The sequence below is a fragment of the Pieris rapae genome, chromosome Z (assembly GCF_905147795.1).
Source record: "Pieris rapae chromosome Z, ilPieRapa1.1, whole genome shotgun sequence".
Taxonomy (NCBI): domain Eukaryota; kingdom Metazoa; phylum Arthropoda; class Insecta; order Lepidoptera; family Pieridae; genus Pieris; species Pieris rapae.
Genome location: NC_059534.1, coordinates 1,699,835 through 1,717,636, shown reverse-complemented (window position 1 = coordinate 1,717,636; position 17,802 = coordinate 1,699,835). Strand labels below are relative to the sequence as shown.

General features: G+C 38.1%; 4 protein-coding genes across 6 annotated transcripts in view; 2 read left to right on the top strand and 2 right to left on the bottom strand.

Moving 5' to 3' along the window:
• Positions 1-332: 332 nt before the first annotated feature.
• On the top strand, positions 333-960 carry LOC110992665. Its single transcript, XM_022258580.2, has one exon. The coding sequence runs from the start codon at positions 397-399 to the stop codon at positions 958-960; it is 564 nt and encodes a 187-aa protein (XP_022114272.2). The 5' UTR covers positions 333-396.
• A 798-nt stretch (positions 961-1,758) lies between these two features.
• LOC110992653 lies at positions 1,759-11,621 on the bottom strand. The gene is made up of 8 exons (XM_022258557.2): positions 11,583-11,621; positions 4,962-5,043; positions 4,781-4,859; positions 4,367-4,476; positions 3,857-3,960; positions 2,842-3,261; positions 2,137-2,211; positions 1,759-1,828 (listed from the first exon to the last, which is right to left on the bottom strand). The coding sequence occupies exons 1-8, from the start codon at positions 11,591-11,593 to the stop codon at positions 1,786-1,788; spliced, it is 924 nt and encodes a 307-aa protein (XP_022114249.2). The 5' UTR covers positions 11,594-11,621; the 3' UTR covers positions 1,759-1,785.
• On the bottom strand, positions 5,513-9,081 carry LOC123690574 (uncharacterized protein K02A2.6-like). Its single transcript, XM_045634205.1, has 2 exons — positions 9,035-9,081; positions 5,513-8,654 (listed from the first exon to the last, which is right to left on the bottom strand). The coding sequence occupies exon 2, from the start codon at positions 8,504-8,506 to the stop codon at positions 5,798-5,800; it is 2,709 nt and encodes a 902-aa protein (XP_045490161.1). The 5' UTR covers positions 8,507-8,654; positions 9,035-9,081; the 3' UTR covers positions 5,513-5,797.
• Positions 11,622-13,247: 1,626 nt separating the features above from the next.
• The window catches only part of LOC110992654 (PTB domain-containing adapter protein ced-6), a 32,074-nt gene continuing 27,519 nt past the window's right edge, over positions 13,248-17,802 (top strand). For all 3 annotated transcript variants that reach the window (XM_022258560.2, XM_022258559.2, XM_022258558.2), the window contains exon 1: positions 13,248-13,400. The gene's annotated coding sequence lies outside the window, so the exon portion shown is untranslated. The remainder of the gene's footprint in view (positions 13,401-17,802) is intronic.

The window sequence follows — 17,802 nt, the reverse complement described above, 5'->3', positions numbered from 1 at the left end:
TTCCTTCACTGGTAAAGGCCTCCTCTAGCCTTTTCTAAATATCTCGATTCGTGGATTTCTTTCTTCATACGCTTCCTGCTATCGGTTCTATATCTTCTTTTTTACATTTTTTGGGGGATTCCTCTTGCTTTTAAAATCCATAATTTCTGACATCCTACGATAATTGTAATACGCATCTAGTTTACTGTTGACTGGAGTTCTACTAAAGAGCTTGTTAATATGTGGGAGAAGACCAATAGGCCAATAATTGTCTAGTTTCTTCGGATTCCTGATCATGGTAGCCACATCAGGGTTATAAGACTAGGTCATCAACGAATCTCAAGATTTTCAGACTATGTACACTCTTATACAAAACAGTTTTATTTTTAGATGTATTTATGAAGACGTTACTAAGAAATGTCGAATCAAAAATGGTTGATCTGCTCCATATGTTTACAACATAGACATCTTGACAAGTGTCCACGTATTGATGAAGTAACAGAAATTTATCCAAAAAAGGAGAATAGAAAACATAACGAGCGCAATATAAAATATATTCAAAATGTTTGCCATGCACAAAGTCGTAAAGTGTCGAAATATGTCCAAACAGAAGATATAAATGAAATAATAAGTGAAGTTCTAAATGTATTTAAAAGCAAGAAATTTAAAAAAGACGCCACCACAAACACACATAAAAATCTGGTCATCAGCAAAACGTTTAATCTATCCATAAACTCCGATTTAGACGTTCCACAGACGATCAAATCTTCGTCAATACCACAGATGAAAACCGAATTGAAGCAGAGACACGTAAAACACAGAGACCCAATCGCTGAGGTAAATAGAATGTTTGCAAATGTTAATCTAAATCGACCGACGGTAAGAAATGGCCCGCGGATATTGCCAGTTGTCAAAACTGACAGATCCGACAAGGCAAGTGTATTTGTGTGTTGCCATTATCAATGCGAGAATTATTTTTAGATAATAAAGTATTTATTGACTTGTTTTGTGTATACTTGAAACACTTGGGACGTGCCTGGCGTATTTGGACTTGGTACTTGATGTGTAAGGTTTAAATAAATGTTAATAAAAATAATAAACTTATTTGTAAATAAAAGTGGGCGTAAGAAAATTGGGGAAATTTGTCGAATCATGGTTCCTCCTCAAAAAAAGCACCATTTTTTTTTTCGGAAACTATCATTTTTATCGTGCATGAATTTTTTTTAATGTGTCCAAAGCCATGCGCTTCCTTTACATTACTTGGGGTACATACAAGTCGTAAAGAGCGAAACTAACTAAAAACATAGTAAAACAACAAAATCTATGGATTTTAGTGATTTGAGAAAAGTCTAGATGTCGTTTTTATCAACTAATAGCGAAATGCATAATGACGCTAAAAGTAAACGACAAAAATTGAACGAATTTTTTATATTCTATGTTACAGAAGGCAGATGGGTAGGAGGCCCATCCGATGTTAAGTGATACCGCCCAGGGACACTCGCACTGCCAGAAACCTATTTATTTACTGACTACGATGACTAATGCTAACTAATAAGCCGTGTATAGTATAGTTTTGCAGCAACAAATGACCTATGAATTGTGAACTTTCTGTATTTTAGGGAGTTTCAACATATTTGCCCCCTGTTCTATAAAAATAAAAATATGGCGTTGTGCATACTGACGCTAAACGCGATACTGAAGTCTTCTCATGATATGTTTGATATTGATGTCGAGTTTATTAACTGGTGGGTTGAGTAATGTTTGCAATAAAAAACCAAATAGATCGAAATATTTAATAAAAACAAATTAAAAATAAAAACTGTCTGAAGAGAGTTTCAATTTGTCGCTTCTGAAAAAAAAACGTCCCTTTTATGTATCAATAAACACAACACCAAAAATACAATATAACCACACGATGCCGTATCCATTATTACAAAATTATAATTATATTTTTCTTTGTAAATAGCGCTATCTATGCTCAGTATAGTAATTGCAAAAATCCAAAGATATTGAAGTCTACCAATTAAAATCTTTATTTATTCCTTGGAATTGCAATTTGCTTAGACATAAGATTTTTAACTAATGAAACACACACAAAAAAAAAACAAAATACAATTAATAAATAATAAAAACAAAAATGAAAGTCACAAATGTTACCTTGAACCACGATTTCTCCTATTCCTTCCAAGAGTTTCGCTGCAAGCCTTTTCCCAACCGTGAGGTGAATCTCGACTGAAATTATTTATATTTGGATAAATTCCCGATAAAAAGACCAGTAGGCCGTAAGTCTTGACGAATCCGGATGATCACGTTAGCTAAGGACGTTAAACTAGCTTTGATCGTGAAAGGCGTTGACCATTACTTCGGACTGCGCCCACTCCTGTGAGCTTCCTCCTGCCCTTCAGATGATTAACCCATGAGCTCCGAGTCCGTATCAAAGTCAATTCGCTTTTTTATGTACGGGAGATTGTTTTAATTGACTCTCCATGTTAGCCTGAACAGCCTCAGGTCGGCTCAGGCTGTTTTGGCCAGCTCAGCCTAGTAATCATGACCAACGCAAGGGCGTTACCTGCGAGACTCGGACCTCGGATTGATCCGTTGTAAACAACGCAAAGGGCATGACGGAAGCTCACTGGACTGAACGAAGTATCTAAAAGACCTCCCCTTTAAAACAGACTTTTCTCTTTTGGCCGGCCTAAAATGGTTTTTCCCATGTGACACTTCGAGAATGTACTTTAAGTAATGATAGCATAGAGAAGACGTGACGAAGTCAGGACTTATTTTGCTGACGTAGTCATAGCTGTTAAATCTCGCTCCTGAATCTCAATCTCTCCCTTGATTTAAGCTAAATTATAAACTTACTCCCCCAACTCCAGTGGATCAACAGTGGAGCGATTCAATCTTTTCTGATCCATCTCCTTGTTTAAAACCCTCTTCAACGTGTTGGACGAATCAACAAACTTGCACATATATTCATTAAGACTCTTCATTTTCGAAAACACATCCTTCTCGCACACCGGGTCCATTTTGTCGACCGTCATCTCGACATCTATCAACGTCAAGTCTGTGTTGACAGCTACGTGCTTCAGTATTTTAATTTTCGGCGTGACAGTTTCGATTACATACTCGTTTTCTGTCAATTGATAATATGGCTGACGCGTCCCGTTTTCTAATTGATTGTCGCCTTCTAAACCATTTTTAGTTTTAGCCATGACCAGTTTCAGAAGATTGTCCAAACTTATTTTATGATCGTTCAAAAGGTGGCGGTCGAGTACTGTTATTCTGAAATATTAAATTTGCTTTTTTAATGCATTCTTCTACCTATAAAAATACTTTCACAAAGAGATAGAAGAATCTCCTATCTCATGAAACAATTAAGAGACTTTGAGATGTGGGGTTACTCTGCATCTTCTACCGCATTTAGCATGGAGAGTGTTCAGAGGAGTTGTTCGGATTAATACCTGCAGCTGAGTTTTATCATCGGACGTCGAGGCAGAATACGATATTCCAGCCGTATCACCTCGACGTCCGCCGTTCCGTTCAACCATTTCGACTTAGCGTCCTTCAAGAAAAGAGCGTACCAATTCTTAAAAGGCCGGCAATGCACTCGCGAGCCCACTGGCATTGAGTGTCCATGGACGGCGGTATCACTTAACATCAGGTGAGCCTCCTGCCTGTTTGCCCCCTGTTCTATATAAAAAAAAAGACCCACACCTAAAAGGTTGCAGCGAGAACATCGTAATACCGACATCAGACCCAATCAGGTAAAGACTGATCACCTTCTTGCCTCATGGAAGAGATACATAGGAGTCAGAACAAGACAGTAGGGACATTTTTCAGGAGCCTATAGTTTAATTTATTCTAAAGCGAAACTAACCTATCCGCGTTAAACGAACACAAGTGACACGAAAACACATCTTTGGTTTCATTGCAAAAGCTCTCCTTTAAAGCTTTCGAAGTACATTCACTTTGAGTGAAATCCTGAAAATATTTTTTTGTTAATTCATTGGAAAATTATTCAGTAGACATTATCCATAATACCATTGGTGGAAAGTGAAGGAGACCTATACCAGATAATGAAGCCTTTGTAAGCCTCCATTGAGTGAATCTAAAAACCGTCTACTTAAAAGCAAACAATCGGTCATAAATATGTCCAATCACATTCATGGCATTGTCCTATGATGGTCATAGGATGATGCTTGATAAGCTTGTTTTGGAACATAAGATCAACATGGTATCACTTATTCCACGCCATTAAATTCGAACCTGTTGGCATCCCTACTCATCGGCAAAGAAGACAGAGCGTGTTGGCCGAAAGAAAAGGCCGGCGTAAAAAACTCTCGGTACTCTTTTTAATTGTTAATATGAAACATATTTCAGTACATACGAAATCGCCCAACACATTCTCTTCGGGATGCGAAAACAAAGGTTTGCTTCGACACAATCGCGTCCGCAACTTCTCGAACAACTTTGCAGCTGACATCGTTCTACTGGGCACTGAAAATACACTCTAGCTAGCTAGCACTCCAGGAGATAGAATAGAATTATTCAGTCTCGCTATTTGTATTAGTATATTTTCTACAAAACGTTATTATTACTACAACCTTTTCTGTCTGGGTCCTACATATGTTTCATGAGACAAATAGGTGATCACCCTTTGCCTGATTGGTTCTAATGTCACGATGTTTTCCTTGATATGTATATTCTTTAACACATTAATCGCCCATTCTTTTTAAATTCAATGAATTAGGAGGAGGCCTACACTACGTCGGTCGTAAATAATGTTAAATTATTAACTTACATTTAATACCCTTAATATCTGTAAACGATTTTTCAATTCCCAATCCCTCCCTCCCAATCCCTCCTGGCATTGATTTAATCTGAAATCAAAGAATTGTTAAACCATAGTCTTTTATTAACATAGCTTTTACACATTTAAAGATACTAACTAATTCAAATGGAATTCCAAGAATAAAACTTACAGGATTAACAGTACCGTGATGTAATTGTTTATGCATGAGAAGTGCGCTCTGAAACTGTGATGAGAAGGAGCATTGGGAACAGCTGAAAATGGGGACATTTGCTCAGTGATTCCAACTCCTATTTCAAACAACCCTAAATATATAAAAAATCCCTAAAGGTTTTTTTTGTACTCTGAAGACTCGGTTTAAGAGGTAATTTAAAATATGTATTAAAAATACATTCAAGTTATATTATTATATTACTAGTAAATGATTTAGTTTGTGTGTGTTTGTACGTGTTTTTTTAATACAATTAAGTCTCTATAAAGCATTTAAATAAATAAAGAATAAAATGAATAAATAAAAATAAAATAAATCTAAGGCAAGTCGGTTTCCTCACGATGTTTCCTTCGTACGTGTTCTTCGTTGGATTCTACGACGGATGGGAGTCACACGCTGAGGCCAACACTGTTCTCGTATTAAGTACCCCTTAAAAACACCCCTAGGACATCTTGATTCCCCTAAATTTTAATGTATATGTCACTTGTTGAGATAATAAAGAAAACGACGTGTAACACGAATCAAGGTTTATTGGTGACTGCCGCACAGCACACTACAATGATACATTTAGGTATCTCAATTCGCGCGCACGCGCACACGCGCTTCACTCATACACTACATAATCTCCACCCTTATTTGACACAACTGTTACTAAAAAAATAAACTTACATTAACTTATTACTTACTTAGATCTATTACAGGATATTAGATTATTATCATTATTGTCTAACCATTATATAAACCAACACCATCCTTATTACTAAAACTTAGGTAAATTATAAATGACTACTAGTAAATCAAAACTTATAATTAGGTGGATTGTTTAATCGACATTGTCGAAAACAACGAGATTGAACCGGTTCAGGGGTAGGTGTTGAAGCCTGAAAGGTACCCGGGCTCTGGTGCTCCCTACTCTCAAAGAATTCAACCTGCCCACCGCTGTTAGGAGAAACGGAAACTGTCGCGGGCGTCATCGGCGTCACTGGCGTCTCAGGGGTTCTCGGTGAATCGCCCCTTGACCTATTGCTTGGACTGGGTTCTCCAGGCTCCGCGGTTGGCGCTTCATCGTGCCCACTCGGCTGTGTCGGAATAGAAGGGCCGATCAATGAACTCCGTATCCGTCTCTTTAGTTGATCGATGTGTTTATGTGTTACCCTGCCTAAAGCATCTACTATCCTATAATCCGTAATACCTATCCTTTCCTCTACTGTTCCCGGCACCCATCTTTCTCTTCCCCCGCCTTGACGTAACCAAACCTCTTCCCCTTTGCCTAGCTGACGTGTCCCCTTCGGCCCCTGGTCCCTTTGGCGACTTTGTGCCTTTTTAACCGCGTCCTCCCGGCTCGGTGTGAGTGCATCGAGCTTGGTACGCAGCCTACGACCTACCATCAACACTGCTGGCGTTTCGCCCGTCGTGCAATGTTCCGTGTTCCTATAATATAGTAAATAACTATTTAACGATAATGTTACGTCTTTGTTCTCTCTTATGGCTTTTTTAATTACCCTTTTAACAGTACGAACTGCATTCTCTGCCGCCCCATTCGATGCCGGGTGGTATGGCGCTGAAAAAATGTGCTCGATACCGTTACTATTTAAAAATTGTGCAAATTCCTGACTCGTATATGGTGGCCCATTGTCAGAGACGATTTGTTTAGGCAAACCGTATCTTGCGAAAACGTCACTAAGTACTTTAACCGTATAACCCGCTGCAGTACTTGGCACTTGGCTAACCTCAATCCACTTACTTCTGGCATCTACTATGACGAGGAAAAGTTTCCCTGCTATCGGTCCTAAAAAGTCCATGTGTATACGTGACCAAGGCTTATCCGGCCATGGCCAAGGACACGGCGCATGTCGCGGTGGCATATCCGCCTCCGCTGCGCATACCCCGCACCCCCGGCACATAGCTTCTATGGCCTCGTCCATCCCTGGCCACCACACATAGCTTCTCGCAAAAGCTTTGGTTTTTACGATCCCCATATGAGCCTCATGTAACACTGTAAGTACCTTTTCCCTACAAGACTCCGGGATAACCACCCTATATCCCCATAAGATGCACCCCAGTTCCTCATATAATTCCTGCCTACGATTATAATAAGGTTGTAATGTCTTGATTTCACAATCAGTTGGCCACTCCGTACGTATATACCTTATTATTCTGCCTAACAAGTGGTCCCGACCCGTTTGTTTTTTAATTTCATTATAATCTAATAAAACAGCGTTTTGTGCGAAATGCAAAAAAGTTTGCTCCGGTACCTGCCTTGTTTGTTTGTCTACTGCGCTCGCCGCGGGCCAACGTGACAACCCGTCCGCTCCATTCTGTTTTGATGGGATGAATTCTATCGTGTAGGTATATGCGGACAGCTTAATCGCCCACCGCTGCAACCGGCTAGCGGTCATCGATGGAATACCTTGTTTGGGACCGAAAATTGTCACTAAAGGCTTATGGTCGGTGCGTAGCGTAAAGGACCTCCCATACAGATACTGGTGCAATTTTTCGAAACAGTAAACAATAGCTAAAGCTTCTCGCTCTATTTGTGAGTAATGTTTTTCCGCCGCGGTGAGTGCGCGGGATACATACACTACGGGCCGTTCCCGCCTACCTGAGTCGCCACTACTGCTATCCCCCTCACCCCACTGCGTGAGCACGCCGCCTATACCACGAGCGCTTGCGTCACAAGTTAAGAACAATGGTTTATTCGGATCATAGTGGGCCAGTACGTCTGCGCTAATTAAAATATTCTTAATGTTTTTGAACGCTTTTTCGCACTCTCTATCCCAGTGCCACTCCGCGCCTGTTTTTAACAGGTTGTACAGTGGGGCGAGTGTAGCGCTCAAATTATTAATGAACTTGGCATAAAAATTAATTGTACCTAAGAATGCCCTCAGATCCGTTACGTTATTGGGACGGGGAATATTTATTATTCCCGTAATTTTCTCGGGATCGACTCTTATTCCATCTGCCGATATTAAGTATCCTAAATATTTTACCTCACTCATCATAAATGAACATTTACTTTTCTTAAGCCTCATTCCATTATTTAATAAGCGTTGTAACACTCTTTCTAGAATTGCTAAATGTTCTTGTATATTAGACGTTCCGATGATTACATCATCTAAAAATACCCCTGTGTTGGGAATATCGTTAAAAAGATTTGTCATAATCCGTTGAAAAATACCGGGGCTGGAGGATAACCCGTATACTAATCTTTTGTACTTATATAAACCCTTGTGTGTGTTGATGACTGTTAAGTTATCAGGGTCGTTGAGTTCAATCTGGTTGTAGGCCTGCGATAAATCGATTTTTGAGAAAATTCTAGCACCGTTTAATCTCACCAATAGATCATCGATGCGCGGCAACGGAAACCTATCAACTACCAGAACCGGATTTAGTGTTACTTTATAATCGGCACAGATACGGAGTCCATTGTCAGCCTTACGCACAAGAACGAGGGGAGTCGCCCAGTCCGCGCTCTCCACCGGCTCGATGACGCCGGCGCGCAGCATGCCCTCTAGCTCGTCGTCGAGCCGCTCGCGCAGCGCGTAGGGCACCGGCCGCGCGCGGCAGAACACCGGCACCGCCCCCTCGCGCACCCGCAGCCTGGCTACCCCTCCCGTGAACCGGCCCAATCCCTCCGAAAACAACTCGCTATGCCTGGAAAGTAATTGTGACAAGTTATTCCCATTACTTGAAATTTTCTGCTCTAAACCGGCTGTTATAATATTTTGTTTATACATAGGTACTTTAATTGCCAATTCTGATAACCATTGACGGCCCAAAATCGAAGTTGTACCGCCATTGATTATAAACAGCTCCATATTTTTACTTTTGTCCCCCACACTAACTAATGGTTTTATTACACCTAACGGTTTAATTAAAGAACCATCAATAAATTTAAAAACAAAATTAGTTTTTTCTATAGGTCTGTTCCAAAAGTATTTGTCATATTTCTCCTTACTTATACAAGACACCAAGGACCCTGTATCAATTTCCATTGATAACGACTTATTATCAATTATCACTACCACACTTACCGGCTTATAACTACTTAAACTTAGTTGATGTAGGTCCTCCACTCGCCCGTCCTCCTCGTCCCAGGTTGATGGAGGTTCATCATCTCCCGACCACTCAGGAAAATCCATCCTCTCCGACGATGCTTCGTTACTGGTTCGTACATGGGCTACCATGTTGCTGTGTATTCCTCCTCGCAATCCCCGTGGCCCCCCATTATTCAATGGGCACACACGACGTAAATGCCCGCGCTGCTTACATCTCCCGCAGATAAAGCGTCGGTAGCGACACTCATCGCTGCCGTGTCCCGCGGCTCCGCACGCATAACAATTGTATCTTGAGTCACCCTGTCCTTTCCGATCCGGCCCCGACGACGCTGCCGGTGCGCGTGCGCCCCCTCCCCCCCGATGGCCCGGTCCGCTCCGCCGCGCGGAGTGCGCGTTCACGGCGTTCAGCGCACTAGCCGCGCTGCCGGTCTCGCTGCCGCCACCCGGGTCGGTCACGCCACCCGTCGTCTTTTGTTCCACCGCCGCTGCATCTTTTTCTGCCGCTTCCATTGCACAGGCTATGGTTACTGCTTTTCCATACACCAGATTCTCTTCCGCGAATAACCTTTGTCTGATTAATTCACTCCGCAACCCACAAATCAGCTGATCTCTTAGGTTATCTTCTAAAGCAGTTTTAAATTCACAATATTTGGCCATTTTCTTCAACTCCGAGAGATATTGCGATATCGACTCACCCGCATTTTGTCGCCTCTGTCGAAAATGATACCTTTGCGATATAAATGATGGTTTCGGTTGTAAATGGTTTTTAATCACGCTTACGACTTCTGTGTAGGTTTTTGAGCTTGGTAAATCTGGACTAGTCAAATTACTTAATAATTCATAAGACTCATCTCCCATAGCCGCGATTAAAGTCGGTAGCCACAAATCTTTTTTCACCTCATTCACTTTGAAGAACATCTCCGCTCTTTCGATATACAAAGTCCAATTTCCAGTCCTTACATTAAATTCCGTCAATTTCCCGATCGGCATTTTGTCTAGAAACTATTAACTTTTTACGAAAACCAATCCTCGTCGCCACTGAGATAATAAAGAAAACGACGTGTAACACGAATCAAGGTTTATTGGTGACTGCCGCACAGCACACTACAATGATACATTTAGGTATCTCAATTCGCGCGCACGCGCACACGCGCTTCACTCATACACTACACTTGTCATTGAACTTTTTCAACATGGTCGAATTATCGCTCATAACTAAGGCATAATATCACCACTTCACGATTTGCGTGACCCAAAAAATTTGTGTATTGCTTATTAAGAATTGTGACGCACTTTGCAGGATCCTAAGCCAAATTAGTTCGGAAATACTTAAGTGGGCAGCTGGTTCCACATAGACACCACACAGCTTAAATAACTCAGCTGCATTAATCCGAACCACTCCTACGAACACTGTTAATGGTAAATGCGGTAGAAGATGCAGAGAGATGCCACGTCTCAACGCAACGCCAACGCTTAACATCCGTTAACGCAACCTTGAGATCAAGCAGGATATAAGAAACGTTACATATAATTTCCGGCAACGCACTCGCGAGCCCTCTGGCATTGAGAGTGTCCATGGGCGGCGGTATCACTTAACATCAGGTGACCCTCCTGCCCGTTTGCCCCATGTTCTATATAAAAAAACTATTAGAAGTTACAGAATTAGGGCCCAGCCGTTCTCGAGACTCGCAATTATCCCAAAACTGCTAACTAAAGGATTTCCGAACCAGTTAGACTTAGGGTCCTTCAAGGAAAAACCAATTCTTAAATGACATCGGGTGGGCCGCCTGCCTGTTTGCCCCTGGTATAAAAATAGAAAGAGGAGTCATAATAGTGCTCCCCTTCCGGCTCAGCTAAGCTCGCCAAACAGCCCGTGCTGAGCTGTAAAGGCCCTTAAGGCCAACAGCGAGATTCCATTAAAAAAAAAAATTATAGTGCTTAGTCGCCAGACATCAAGGTTGAATTTCGCATACTGTCTTGACGTCCGATCATGAAAAACAGCTGCAGGTATTAGTCCAAACTACTTCTCTGAACACTATCCATGGTAATTGCGGTAGAAGATGAAGAGTCTCTACATCATCATCTCGTCATGCATAAAGCGGCTCGGTAACTAATTGGTCGTCGACGATTCAAACCGCTCTTCGCTGAACCAGCAGAAGAGGCTGGTACTGGGGAACTCCCGCCCAGAGGTGAGAATACTCCTTGTGGAGTCGAATTTCCTCTTTATACAGTTCCAATATAAATGATCATAGACTCATCTTATAGACTAAAACCACTCCAGGGTTCTGTCTTTATGTTGGAAGAACAGCTTAACAATGCGCTCGGCTCTACGGCGCTGCTACGCCAAGTTGGATATATATAGCTTATACTTCTTTATAATTTGAATACAAAACGACGTTGATTTTTTATTTTAATTCCCTCACGACATTTCTCTATCGTATAGCCAAGTAAAATTAATAAATTTGAACTAGATTTTCTACTTTAGTTAAATACTACTACTACTAGTGTAACAAATAGAACTCACCAATAATCCATGATTAAGTTGTGTAAATTAACGACAAAAATATTTGACTCATGGCTGTCATGTGAGTGTGACGTAAGACCAGTCTATAAACAATGCCTGTCATAGATTATGTATCGAATAGATTGGGAATTAACAACCGTACAAATAATATTAAAATAAAACAATTATGTATGTAATAAACCTAATAACTTACCTTAAAATTATAATAAATGTTATGTATTGTTTATTTCTGGTATGCTGATGTGATTTGATCATCCGGATCTGATAAAAATTGCCGACAAATTGTTTAAGTACTTAGTGTGAAAAGTGTCATTGATTTATCTCTAAAACACGTTTTAGGGTAAACTTCTAAATTTTGCTAATCTTTGCGATTATTTTTTCATTATATATCTATAATAAAGATTTTAAGCCAACGCCTTAACTAAAACATATAATAATAAACGTAACTAGAACAGCTGAAACTACTGTTAACAGGATTTTTTATTTTCAAAAGGATTTTCTTAACTACATAGTTGCGCGTGTTTTCTGTCAGGCGCACTAACTTTTTTATCCTTCTTATCCGGTTTATTCTTGACAGAGCGGTCGTGATGGCTATGAAGCTCCATTTACATTTACCTTTTGAATTCTATGTCATTCTCGATAGCCCAGGTTTTAGCAGATAGAGTTTTAGTAATAAAACGAATTTTGTGGCAAAGATGTCTAGACTTGTGCACGTTTTTCAAGTTCGTCACAAATGCTATGAAGGTGGGAATTGTTGTCTTGAATGTTAGTAGACAGCTGATTCAGCTTTCTTATATCTGCTATCACACTCTTATTCTGATGCTTAGATGACGTTTTGGCTACTGTCATCGCTTCTGGAAAAGTAAATGGCATGGGCGTCGGTAAAGAAGTCCCGATTTTTTTCCAGTGCGCTTCTATTAGACCGCAAATGGATATTTTTTAATTACAAAATAGCAAATATAAAAATGTATAGTATTTATTAGTAGTATAGTATTAGTATTTAATTTAAGAAAATTGCAAATACTGTATATTTGATTATTATGACTACTCATAAAATGTATTTTCTATTGAATAATGTATATAAAAGACAAATACTTTAGTAGCCTCTGGTAAACCTAACTGTACCTAACTAGATTTGTAATCAAAATTTATTTTATATACTCTAAGAATAATGCAATACTATGTAGAAAGTAATTACATAATGGAGGAAGTGGAATTTATTCCGAACAATTCCTTTACTAGCAGTGTTAGATTAAACAATGAGTGAAATTGTTTTTAAACACCTCGCTCTTACTTTTTCTATCTAAATGCGAATGAAAATTATGACGGATCCGTTCATATACTATTTATGTAATTGCGAATCAACGAAAAAGGAAAGATAATAATCTAATAAATCTTTTCAAACATTCGTAAAATCGTTTTGTTTCTGAACTAAATGAGAAGTACAATGTATCTTAATTGATGTTTTTTTCGAGCAATATATATCATGTATTTATTATTAATAATATCTCAATAAAACTTATAAGTACATATTTATATTTTTCTTAAAGCACTTTATGCACTGCCTTTAAGAATAAAGACAATAGAGACATGATAACCTTTCACGTTCGCAAGTCGAAACCTGTTTTTATCTGTACTGACTCATTCTAGTCTGTGGCATTCAGTTCCGCGCGGGGGCCCGGTTAGAACGCACGCAACATTTATACGTTTTCATTTTTAAACCATTAAAAACAAAGGCAAAAAGTGTCTTTGTGCAATCGTTCTTGTTAAGTGTTTCGTTATTTTGTGTTACTTAGTGAAAAAACAAGACCTAATCAGGTACGTTCACTTTCTCTTGTTTTTATTGCGCTCAGTTGCAGCAATGAAAAACATTGTTTAAACAAATAATACAAGATGGACACCTGTATAATAACTGCAGGTTTTACGTGATAGAATCTATATACGTCGGTTTTGGTATGCATCCCTTGTTTTAAACTTACTTGAAAACTGTCAGGGCGCTTTGTGAGAACTTTCCAACAATTTTATATGTAATAATAATTCATTTATAACGGAGTTTATTAACTTCCAAAAACAATTGAACAATTGGTAGGACTAATTTCAAAGAAGTACCAGAAATCTACAAAAATTCTGAATAGCGTGACTTTGTTTGAATAAGTTTAAATTCTAATAACACATAACTGTTTTATAGTCGTACGTCACTATTATTGGGGGTTGTGAGTGGAGGGAGGGGGGACCTCCTGGTAGGGTTATCACAACGATTACCTCGATTGTATTTTGGTTTCCCAAATTTTACCAATCTTTCCTACTACTTGATTTTTAGCCATTTGATAAATAACCATAGTTTCCCTGCGATAATTATACAAATCATTTATGGTGGCTCGGCTTACGAATTATTGTTTATTTTCTTTATATAGGTCTTTATTAATAGCTGTGTTGTAGCTCCAATTTTGCGAATATACATAATAAATTAGAACACATGTACTAAATATATTTTAATATGTATTTTTGAAAAGGGTCCTTTTGTGGGAACTTTCGATTTTGCTTTGCAATTTCCTGTCGTTCAACAGCATGAACCGAATGATTTATTCGCCGATTTAGCAATTGTCATGGGAACGCGATGTGTTCTACATTGCTTTGCGAATGCACTAATCCATTTTATTCAGCGAATGCCATAATTTTTGCTAAACTCCACATCATGACCTTCAGTACTGAGGTAACGATCGGCAACGGGCCCACCGTCATCAACTAAAGTCGGTCGTCTACCAAGCATAAAACTCTGAACTGGATCATGTCTACAACCATTATTTCCAGACGCCATCACAGCTTGTGATCGCGAGATTTCCAGTATATATGCCAAGGTCATACAGAAAAGCAATTTAGTCAAAGTTCAAAAAAAATAGCCAGGTTTCCAAAAATCCAAATAAAACAAACGCAGAAGCGCATTCACGTAAAGTTGAAAGTAACGGAATGAATCTGTCAGTGTCATTTCTGTCAAAATCTACATTCAAAATGGCGGTTTGTTTTTCGTTTCACATATTCAGAAATACACGCTGCTTGAAATATAAAAATTAACGACGTAGTAATTAACGAACGTATACAATATACGTTTCGTGTAACGAATTTCAATATAATACATCAAAATTATATCTATTTTTTTTTATTTAGACGCAACTCCGGCAGTCAAAATTACTTGGAGGGGTTCCCATCAAGGTCCCCGAGACATCTACGACATGTTTTTAAATCCAACCCATATTGCTAGAGAAAGAAATTGTAAATATTAAACTCAAAAATAAATTTCACAATTACTATTGACGATTGCTGAGTAGACAATATTTTTAAAAGTTCAGTTGTGCTAAGCAGAGTAAATGCTGTTAGTCCAATGGTTAAAACATGCGACCATCAAAATGTGTGTACCAATCTAAGGATATAAATTCGCGTGCGCTTTTTACGCTAAGTACGTCAAAGAATATGACCTAGTCTCATTTTTAAGTCTTATGCCTTATGAAGGCTTATGCCTGTTTATTGCTTATCTTCATCTTCTTCGATTCCGTGATTTTATGACAAAATCTTGGAATTTACATAATAGAGTGATACTTAGTGCTAACTTGGTTTTTCTCACAAAAAAAGACAATTTCAACACTCGGGAAGTAGTGAACGTACGACCTCAAAGAAACGCCTCTTTAACCACAAACCTCACAGATGTATCAGCCTACAACGGAATCTACCATGGTTAATTTTATTAAATAATTTACAAACTATCTGCGTCATTCCGGTATTGTTCTGATAGCAATGAGGAAGAAGAAATCGTATACATACCTAATAAACTCCTAACATATATAATTATTATTATTTGTTATGTAATAAATTCGTGTTTACTTCAGTTTGCGAACTAACGAAATGTGGAATTGACTCTTGGTGTCACCACATACGACTTCCAACTACTCTTAAAGGCCGGCAACGCACCCACTAAAATGGCTGCGATAACTGCCCCCTAATAAAGAAAAGAGTAGTTTGGAATGTATGTAAAAAACCTTCATTCTATTTGAGATAACCCTGAATCTTCATACTCCATACAGCTTCCCGGCTGTACTAATATCGCATTTAAAATAACTCTACAAAATATGTGAAGTCGGATAAAATAAAATGTTAATAGCAAACGAAGGTATGCATTATTGAATGCAATCTCAGAAACAAAGGAAGCCAGGTGCATTTGTTATGAGATAGAACAAAGAAAATTATTAAAGCATAAACAAAAGGCCTTGTAGGCCGATTCTAGCGTCCGCGTATCGGTGATTAAAAAAACGAATAAATCTCTGGACAATTAATCAATGAAATTGTTGTATTTTTGAGTAGGCAAATTATTTAAAGGAACTCTTGATATGGAAAAAAGTAAAACATGTTTTTTCTTAACTTTCTATACGGTACGGACTTAACATCAGATGAGCCTCTTGTCTAAAAAAAAAGAAGATATCTATTATTTGCGCATGTAAAATTCGTAAAAAGTTATAAAATGCGAATGCATAACACACAAAGAACTAGTGAAAGTTACAATAGTATAGTATAGTAAAACAAATAGTTTGACAGCACTTGAGACAAGATTTAAGTTTGTGTATAGGTTTTTATTATTTTGTTCTCCGTGATTAGGTGACGTAATTTGCAAATGCGGAATCGTGCGAATGAGGTCGAAATATGCATCGTATACCTGTCCCTTTCTCACCTATCGATCTGTCTCCCTCACACAACCGTTAGTCTAGTTATTTACCAGTTTCGTCGCTGGATCTAGTGGGATCTTGAACTTTGCGCTGAAATACTATTAATATAGGATTAATTTTAAAGCACTGTAAGTTGAAAGTATATTTGTGGAATTGGTCGTATTTAGCGCTTTTTTGGTACCTTGAGCGTTTTTCGCAGTTGGGGGTTGATATATCGCGCTTTTGAAATAAAAAATATGTATAAATACACATTTTTTTATAAGTGGAATTACTTAAAATCTCAACTTTTTAAGCAATGTTTAAATATTAACCTATACTATCTAACTATTGAGTTTCGCGGATACAAACAGTCATGTGGGATAATAACAGCACATAAAGAGGACATGAATAATTTTATCTACAGTTGTATATTGGTCACAAACCTAACACAGAACGTGATATACATAAATAGGAATAAGAAAGTTGAACTTTCACTTTCGCGTCGTAAAACCAAAAGTTAACTAACGAGCCTGTGGTACGAATTCAATCTCATAGTAGATTAATAAATTTGAAACATTAAATAAATAATAATTATTATATTTAAAAAAATATAATAATGAAGCGTATCAATTCTTAAAAAGCCGGCCTCTGGTATTGAGTGTCCTGGGCGGCGGTAGCAGTTAAACTTACAGCCTGCCCGTTTGCCTCCTTTAAAAAGAATCACTGTCCGTAAGAAGACCTCCTCAAACTCTTTCCACTTTTTGTTTATCTGTCGATACATTCAGTTTTCTGTTTGTTACATTTAATACTGATGGCAGACAAATATACTCGTAGAACATAAAATATGACATAATGCATCTAAATTCACAACCAAGGCGATTGATATTGTAAAATAAAACTTTTACATATAATTATAAGGGGTAATGTGTTGGAGACGGCAGATGTTCTCACACTTAGTTGAATTAAGTTGCATTTATTTATTAAACATCACATAATATATATGTATACTCTATATGTATTGTATTTATATGTTTTGGGACAATAAGCAATTTATTTTAAGGTTTGTTATTAGGTATATATTCATATATTGTTATATTAAAATATATTATTACGTTATCAAATTAATTATAATATTTATTTACCTTCTTGTATGGTATGTTGCCTGCTCATTTAAGCTGACTATATAGGTATTGTTTCAGGTTTAACACAAAAAAGCAGTGAATAAGGTTATTTTTAATTATGACCGTCAAAATGCAATGAAAAATTTTAAATACAATTTTTTTGTTATTGCTTAGCCTTGTATTACTTAGACAATTGAATGTGAATGTTTTGACTGAGGCAATCTAGCTTCAACAGGAACGATGTCTAGAGTAACCTATTGAGAAACTAAACATATTTTTTTTTATATCTTTATCTTGCAATCAGTCTATATGAGCATATGTGTTGAGGCGTTCAGAGCTAAATCTCCATCGAGACTGCTCCCCTCTGTCAACCCTGTCTATCAAGGCTTATAGTTAATTGCGTGGCAA

What these genes read in the sequence shown, in the direction of transcription:
- LOC123690574 (XM_045634205.1), bottom strand. Translation starts at nt 8,506, where the DNA reads ATGCTGCGCGCCGGCGTCATCGAGCCGGTGGAGAGCGCGGACTGGGCG.
- LOC110992653 (XM_022258557.2), bottom strand. An exon ending in AGATATTAAGGGTATTAAAT is followed by an intron (nt 4,477 to 4,780) that starts GTAAGTTAATAA and finishes GTGTATTTTCAG; the next exon opens with TGCCCAGTAGAACGATGTCA. An exon ending in AGAATGTGTTGGGCGATTTC is followed by an intron (nt 3,961 to 4,366) that starts GTATGTACTGAA and finishes AAATATTTTCAG; the next exon opens with GATTTCACTCAAAGTGAATG.
- LOC110992665 (XM_022258580.2), top strand. Translation starts at nt 397, where the DNA reads ATGTCGAATCAAAAATGGTTGATCTGCTCCATATGTTTACAACATAGA.